At 36.2% G+C, this 9,072-nt stretch overlaps 1 protein-coding gene across 1 annotated transcript in view; it reads left to right on the top strand.

Moving 5' to 3' along the window:
• The window catches only part of VKORC1L1 (vitamin K epoxide reductase complex subunit 1 like 1), a 28,711-nt gene extending 20,652 nt beyond the window's left edge, over window positions 1-8,059 (top strand). The window contains exons 2-3 of the mRNA XM_038375236.2: window positions 4,060-4,169; window positions 4,825-8,059. Of these exons, the coding sequence (XP_038231164.1) occupies window positions 4,060-4,169; window positions 4,825-5,051 (337 nt within the window). The 3' untranslated portion in view covers window positions 5,052-8,059. The remainder of the gene's footprint in view (window positions 1-4,059; window positions 4,170-4,824) is intronic.
• Window positions 8,060-9,072: the final 1,013 nt, after the last annotated feature.

Raw genomic sequence — 9,072 nt, 5'->3', positions numbered from 1 at the left:
AAAGTATATTTGTAAGTTGCATTTTCATGACAAAGATTAGGCTACAGTACTTGTATGAAATTGAAAATTTGAAAACTTGTATGAAATTGAAATACTTTTTTGTTTATCATTTTTACAATGCAAATATTTGTAATAAAAATAATATACACTCCTTTTCTTTTTGCGAATACAGATCAACATGGCTGCTACTCTGGAACTTTGATTTTAGTTACAACACAGAATATAATATATTTGAAAATGTAGAAGAACATCCAAAATATTTAATACATTTAAATTGGTATTCTGTTGTTTAACAGTGTGATTAAAACAGCGTTTAATTGCAATTTAAAAAAAAATTTTTTGAGTTAATCGCGTGAGTTAAGGGCAATTAATCAACTAGCCCTAGTTATTTACCTTGCAATCATCACCATGGGATATGAGTATCTTTGTGGTGAGCTGTATAGTTCTAATTATTTGAAGACCTTTGTTGGTATGGATACTGAACTACATATTTAATGGAAGTTATGTTTTTGTAAGGCTGCTCATTTTCTTTGGGGGGAGGGATGGAGAAGCATCTAATTAAGTTTTTTGAACTTCTATAGGTTGGAGAGCACAAACTCAAGTTTGAAACATCAAGAACTTAAGCCTGTGGACCTGATCCTGCAGTTATTCTAAAGTCCATGGTAGTTTTGCTAATGGAAAGATTCTGAAGTCAGCCCTATAATGAGGGGCTCACTAAATTTAGCCATCTGTATGTAGCTGTAAAAAGATCAGGATGGTAGAGGTGTCTGCAACATGGAATAGTTCATTATATATTTTGTTGGCTTTTTTGCAGCTTTAAAAGCTTGAAGTGTTAAGTTTGGGTGCAGCTGTTCTGCTGTAGTGTAGACATAGCAAAAGAGAAAAGCAAGTAAACTTTTCTGCACCAAATGGAAGATACAAGAAGTTTAGGGTCCCATTTTGATTTTGAAAGAAGCATACTTTATGTATGCATTTTGTGCACTTTCTCCATGGAAAGGGCTATGTCATCTTGTGCAGTACTGCATAGCCATCCATTAGACTTTGGATGATGTTTGATGAGCTATGTGTGCAAGCCATCTTACTTATTAAAATAATGCAAGTTTTAATGCAGATGGAACACTATACAGTCAGCAGTAGAGGCTGCCTCCATCAGGACATAGGAAATGGTTAGCAACCTGCCATAGACAAATTAATAAACGATATGCTCATATTGATCCCAAAAGCCACTGCCCCTGATTGCATAGGACCTTCTTTTGCCAAGGTACATTAACTGAATTGCCAAAAACTGTGATTATACTACTACTATTCACTACACCAGAGAACTAATGATCTACAACAGACTTTCCAAAAAATTTTAGACTATGATCACTCACTCAGTATACAAAATGCAAATATAATAAAAACTCTGAAGTGGGATTTTCTTTGTACTTTCTAATTGAGATGACCGAATGATGCAGAGAAGTTACATGCATGCCCAAACTTGAAGGAAACCAGGTTTGTGCTATTACAACAGAGAAAAAGGTTTGAGAAGCTACTTGTAGAAAAAAGTTGCACATTGTTGTAAATATAAGTATATGTTGTTAATATGTCTGCTTGGTGCTACTCTGGCATACTTCCTCTGTTGGATAACTACCAGATGCATGGAACATTTGACTGTTCGTATCAGTACTTGTAATAAGTTCATGAGAGCTACTCCGTAACTTAGAGAATGACACAGCCAAGTTACTTCTGTTTTCTGGAAGTAGTCCATGCTTCTGGGACCATGAAGACCCTACTTGAGTTTAGTGTACTGCCTTTCCAACCCTTACAAGTCCTGCAAGATGAGGGCTAAGAAACCCAAATCTGGTTCTGAGACTGGTAGCCTTGTAATTTGCATTCTATTTATCATGAATATTTACTTCAGTTTAAATTATGATCTCCTGAGAAGAATTCAATCAAGCTGGAGATAGAAAAGTTTAGTGCTGAGGAGGGACAGTACTATGAACTCTAGAGGTGACACTTGTGAGAAGTACTACATCAGAAGCACTGGAGCTCCACCCAGGAATTTTATAAAGAAATTAAATGCTGCCAACTCACAAACAGATTAAATATCAGCAATAATAAATTGCCTGTTAGTAATGCACTTTGCCATTTGAGACAGACACTGAAAGGAACCAAGTACAAGAGATTTCACATCTTTTCACTCCTTACACAGATTTGTGGCGTGAAATTGTGCGCCACTGGTTAGGCGAGCGTGGTAACAATGGGAATCTGCTGTAGGTTTTCCAGTCTTTGAACTCTGTCACGCTTAGGATATGTCTACACTACAAAATTAAGTCAACTTAAGTTGACGTACAGCCACAGCAGTAATTAAAAGGGTGTTTCATGTCCACACTAATGCTCCTTCTGTGCACCCTCACCAAGAGTGCTTCCAATGCCTTAACCCCTAGCCCAGGGCTGATAGTTGGAGACCCCCTCATCCTGGGGTTGACAGCCAACAGGCGACGTAAGTAACTCAGCACTTAGGTCGATGTTTTTAGGATAGACACTATCTCGTTCGTGGAGGTGGAGTTAAGTCAACGTAGTGGGTGATTTACATCTTTGGGAGCCACATCTTAGTGTAGACGCTTACACGGGTCTACGTAAGGCAGCTTACGTTGACCTAACTCTGTAGTGTAGACCTGGCCTTACACAAATTAGTAAAGTTAAACCTGTATATAAGTGTTCGCAGGATTGAGGTCAAAGTAGGTAAGAGCATAATACCTAGGACTGAAAGTCCACTTGCTATAGGAAGCTGTCCACCAGTGAATAGGGTCATAAACTTAAATTTTTGCCTAGTATAAGATTTAATTTAAAAAAAACCCAACTCTTTTGCTGACACTTGGCTTATTGAGGAAACCAGGCATTTTGCTATTTTTAACACTGGAAGAACAAATTGTTTAAGCAATATGGATTTTAATATTTATACTTAAATTTCATTTCTCATGCATTCATTTTGAGGTTTAAGAGAACATGGATTCATGTAGCATTTCCAAGGAACACAATCATATTAGAACAAATTAGTGTGGTTTTACTACGGTTGAATATCTAGTCATACTCTATCTAGGAATTGGCGTATAATTCTCTCTACAGTGTATGGGGGAGATGGATGAGGTGGCTGGTGAGTATAGTAGTTAAACCAATAAGCCCACTTTTCCAAAGTGGCTGATTGGCTTTAACTGTGTCTGATCTGAGGATGTTTTGAAAATGTTGCTCATAAAGCATACCTGATTTGCAAGTGTTTTGGAGATGAAAAGCACTAAATCATCCTCATCGGGGTTGTTAAAGTGTGGGAAAGTCAGACGTAGGGAAACTTTGGCTTGATTGTTGGAGAAAATGCAGGTGACATCTAACTTAAATAGTAATAGAAATCTAATGTTCTGTAATTTAACATTGCTTCAGTATTCGAGTTACTTTGCTTATCTCCTCTTTCAGTTGTCACTTTTAAAAAAATTATCCTTACTTTGCTCTGGCCACTAATATTTCTTGACGTGTTCGGCCTTAGAAAGAAGGAATCATCTGTTCCTAGCACAAATACACAATTGTTGATTAGAAAATTCCTTCTCACTGTAGTTGCTATTTTGTACTATTACTTTTATAACTTTATAAAATTGAAGCCTGCCCAGTTGAGATGCTACATAAGAATCACATTCTGTATAATATTGTGGAGAGAGATTCTGCTAACGGTTTCCTCAATAAATCCTGATTTACCATTATAGTTTGTAAGCATTAGCAAGATTTTCAAACTGACAACTCCTACAGAAATGACTCGTTATAATGTGTCTTGCATTTTTTTGTGGCTATACTGGTACTGAATATACTAAATCCCAATTTTAGCATGGATGCATGAGATAGTGTTATATCCAGTGCACCCTCATTATGAGAAAGTATTTGGTTTTTTTTTTTTAAAAGCAAAGTTTGAGCTACATATAGGGAATGCTCTAGTTGCACCAGGACATCCTCCTATGGTACTAAAGTGAAATTTGGGTTAGAAAGAAGCAACTCTAAAATCTGGGATTATTGGTGTTTGTTATTTTACAGATGGGGTCGAGGATTTGGTCTGTTGGGTTCCATCTTTGGAAAGGACAGTGCAATAAATCAGCCAAACAGTGTCTTTGGACTTGTATTTTATATACTACAAATGTTACTTGGTAAGTATTTAACTTTGTTTATGATCTAAAGTATATAACAATATAGATGTTAATAAAACAGGACATTGATATAAACATTGCTAAACCTGGATGAAACCACGATAAATTGCACTGGTGCAAGTCACAATTTACACCAGTCTAGCTGTCCAGCCACAGTGGTAGCTCTAAAACTCCTAATAACTTCAAGAGTTACTTTGTTTACTTGCTTGCTTTTAGTATTCTTCTATATCATTAATATGAGCACTGGCACAAAGACTGCATGTGGCAAGCAGGCAAACAAGTGAGATAAGATGTGTGACTAGTAACACATGCAAACCCATCTCTGCCCGGCCCTGTAATCTGATCTAAAACCAATGAAAATGTTCATAGATCTAACCTGATCAACTGGTAACTTTCCCATAATTCAGGAACATGAAAGATGATGATAATACCACTCACACTACTGATCAAAAAAGAACTGCAATACAAAACCTAGAAACTCTGCTCCAAATTGTGATTTGCAACCAGCATGGACTCATGGTATTTTAAACAGAGCTATATGAATACAAACTCACTGAATAGAAATAGTTAAAATTTTAGTCCTTTCTCAGTTTTTTTGCTTAACTATGGAATGAGGGCATTAAAGTAGCAATAATAACTTTGTCTTTTGTTGCAGGTATGACAGCAAGTGCAGTAGCAGCTCTAATCCTCATGACATCCTCCATAGTGTCAGTAGTAGGGTCACTGTACCTGGCATACATTCTGTACTTTGTGCTGAAGGAATTTTGCATTATATGCGTCATCACATATTTGCTGAACTTCATTCTCTTTATCATCAACTACAAACGACTAGTTTACTTGAATGAGGCCTGGAAACGGCAACTCCAGCCCAAACAGGAATAACACATGTTTGAACTTTTGACCGATAGTCTGAAGACCTGACTTCCATTTAAGTTTATTTTGCAGTAATTTTTTATTTTTCATATCAGACACTTTTCCCAAGAATCATAACTGATATTTTTAATAACTGTAAATTGGAAGGGGCCCTAGATAATTTCTGTGCTAATCTTCAATTTAAATATGGCTACAAAAGAGACGGCTCTAATACAATCAAAGACAAGCTTTAACTTTACTTTGAAGAAATTTCTTAGCCACACAAAATCTAGACTCCTCGCAACTTGTAAAGTGGGTAATGCTAGAAAATATCCTGTGTATAAATTCAACTTCAGATATGATGAGATGTGATCATGACATTTAAATGTGCTAGAATAGAGGTACCATATTTAATGTTGCCATGTTTACAGTATGTGTATTACATTTTTAGCAGATGGACTTAAACATGTAGATTTGACTAAAACATGATATTGTAAATAACTAGAAATATTGGATCCATTCCTGCAGAACTCGCTGTACAGTCAATTTTGTTAGTGTAACAACTTTAAGAATGTTCAGCTTATAGTTGATTGATTGAAATAATGGAAGGAATGAGCCCATATAGTGTCTTGTGAGAAGCACTCGTAGTGGTGAGTACAGCAATACAAGTGATGTTACCTTTGCTCCATCTTTTTTTCCCTATTAATGAAAATGGAATTAAAGCTAAAACATCAGGTATATCCAGTAATGAAATTGTAATTTAATATCCGTACAGAATGAAGACTGTTTAAAATAGCCTGCAAAAAGCCACCATTGGGAAATTAATACAGGAAGGCGGTATGCTGAAACTGGAGAAATCTCTTATATAAGATTATCTGAGTAGCACTTCTTGGAATGGCTTAATTTTCATGCAGATCTGTTTTTCATTTTAAACTGGTGTCAGACAGCCCAACACAGTGTTACCAACAACAATCTGACATTACATTGAAGGCTGCAAAATAGAATTGTAATTTACAGTGGGTACCAGAGACTTACTGGGCTAGCTGAGAAATGCACTGACTAAACAGAAATTTCACTGATCTTTTTCAGGTTCTTTGATTTGTGTTATATTTAGAAATGAACTTTAGAACTGACACGTATTGGCCTTTCAAAGGGTCTTACCTGTTTGAGTGGCATAAGTAGGTAAACATGCTCTTGAAAATGAAACACAGTAGTGCTATCATTGCTCTTTCTAATAACTATTTTTAAAACGTAAGCAAAATTTGTAAACAGTGTGTCTACACTCAATATATCCTGAAGTAGAATGTTGAAAGTGCCTTCTGTCTTTAAATTCTTAAACCAAATATTTTGTGTGTTGAACTTGGCCGGCAGAAGTGTCCTTGCTATTTAACAAATAAACTTGCAGTATGTAGAAAAGTATTCTATGGTCCATTTTAGTCCTTAGAATGAGAAGTGGTAGCAATATTATTGGTTCCTTAAGCCAATGTGTTAAACAGAAATGTAGGGCTGATAATCTGATACTTCATTTACCCTCAAACAAGCTAAATACCATATTCTCTGAAACTCGGTGAATCCAAAATACATTGATTTAACAGTTTCCAGTCGCTGGTGCCATGCCTTTTCTTCCCTCATGTCAGCTAGATTGAACTAGATCATTTAAAGAACACATCTTCAGATTTAGAAGCAAGTTTAGTTGATTCTACTAAATATGAGTCTACTTAAGGGACACTGTTCTTATGTGTTGTACTGTAAAATTAATTAAAAACACTAAAGAGTTGAAAATAAACTTAACTGTGTGAAAGTATGATGTATAATAGTGATGATAGATATTTAGGATGAATTCACAACAGTATTTAAATTACCCTTGAGGTAAACTTCTGATTCTTACCCTGGATGAAGGTGGAGATTTGATTTATGCATGGAGTTCTATGGTATGAGTAACATCTGTTACATGTGACACTAAACAACTTGTCTCTTTTGTCTAACAACCCTAGACAATGTATTCATTAAACACATTTTGTATTGACTAGAGTAGAGCTAAAGCTTGTCTTGATGTTTAGTTCTCTCAAATGCCTTGAACTTTGACATGAGCAACTTTAAACTGGGTACCTCAAAGCTTTACCCTCTCCTGGCTCAAGGTTTGGGGAAATACCACTGTTGAATCTGTTGTATGGATTTATTTTGATACATTCATGTGATCTGCTACACTAATGAAAGAAAAAGGTGAACATGGGCTGCTTGAAATTATTAGTCACAATGCTAATATCTGAGAATAAGCAGCAGTGGAGACAAGTATAAAAAGTATTATTTGGTCTAATTAATGACTTAATGCATAAAACCCCTCAAACCAAAAACCATCCGATGAAAATATAGCTATTGACTATCTTCAATGTGTCCCTGTGCTTAACTATGTGGGCATAGTCTGTAACTTTAAAGTTTGTTCAGCAGAATCATTTGGGGCCAGATTTGCAAAAGGCACCCGGCCTGTAGCCCCCGTTTGCTTGTATATCAGGCTTGGTCTCCATAAGAGTTTGCCACGATGCTGCGTGCAAACTCTTGCAAATCTGACCCTTAATTTTAAATCCTTTTTCTTGTGTGCTTTTCTAGAGTTTACTTTGTAATTCATCCTAACATGGAAATAACACTTGCTAGAAATGACCCCTTCCTCTTCTCGTGTTTCTCTTTTGTGTCAGAGAAAATGCCATTTGTGTGAATAAAGGGCAAAACAATTAGATTCTTGGTACAAACTGCCCATACTTGACCTCTCTTCTTTATTGCTGCCAATGAGAGACAGCATTTTTCTTCCAGTAAAACAGCTCAGGTCATAATTAGTAATGTGCCAGGTATCAGACTAGTACTTAATCCATCTCTCCGCCCCCACCCCCCAACCAGAGTAAATGTCATGCCAAATGTACTAAAATATGCTAATTTGGGCTTTTTCAAATTAAAGGTAACTTCTGGTAAACTTTCATGGAAAGATTGGGGTACAAGAATAAGGCAAAATGCTAACTAGTATCCAGACTTAAAAAACAAACAAAATCTCCATCCCAACTGTGGCTTCAGTACTCATACCATTTTGTGCTTTCTTCAAAACACAAAAGCTGTTCAAAATTTGGACTCCTACCCTTTCAGGTTTTGGAGGGTGATAAGAGGAGAGGGAAAAGAATCGAATCCCAAGACTTGCTTAGAAAGCAAACATACCTTCTTACTGTAAGGCATTTGCTGCAAGAAGGCCGACGAAACATTTCCCACCACTTTAAGTATCAGAGGTGAGAACAAATCTCTCCATTTAGAGGGGAGAAATTTCTGTATGATGTAGTACTCTTCTTCTACTGTACTAAGTCTCTAATAGGTCTTGATTGGTCAAAACGGATGGTTAGGTGCTTCAGGAGGCAAGTGTGGCTCCTAATTTGTTTGAACTAAACTTAAATAAACAATCTGATAAAACTTGACTTTGGTTCAGCCAACATTGTTTAAACATGATCTAGACAAAACTAGTCCAAAAAAAGTGAAGTATTCTGTTACCGTAAAACTGTATTAAGCATGGCCTAAATATTAGATGTGTGTTCTGTATAGTATGTTCCATCTAATATTTATTACTAGTGCTTTAAACTCCAGAGTAAACATCCATTTAAAGTGGAGTCGTTGGGCAGATGTTCCTTTTATCAAGTATGGGTTGAGATACTCTATATCAGAGGTTTAGAATACAATTTTTCTAACAGGTAAAGAAAACCAATGTAAATATATAAATGTTTATTTGTTGCACAACTTTTTTTGGTAAAAAAATAAATGTAGAAATGACCTGTGGGCGTCTTGCTGCAATCATTCTTACACTGCAGTAGTGCCGTTCAGACAAAGAGCTTGAATGAACTCGACCAGAGGCCTTTTTGGACTCAGTCGGAGCCTTAGAAACTGGTTTTAAAGCCAGCACTGTAATCTTGTTTGTAGAAATGTTCTCAGTTGTGATTTCCTTTTTCAAAAAGATGTATGTTAGCAGTAGAAGGTTGAAGCATTGAGTCCCCAGAGATACTAGTGCAGAAAATTCCTGTAG

Source organism: Dermochelys coriacea, chromosome 17 (genome assembly GCF_009764565.3).
Source record: "Dermochelys coriacea isolate rDerCor1 chromosome 17, rDerCor1.pri.v4, whole genome shotgun sequence".
Classification (NCBI taxonomy): Eukaryota; Metazoa; Chordata; order Testudines; family Dermochelyidae; genus Dermochelys; species Dermochelys coriacea.
Note: the sequence above shows the minus strand (reverse complement) of the source record. Positions and strands in the feature narration are given on the sequence as shown.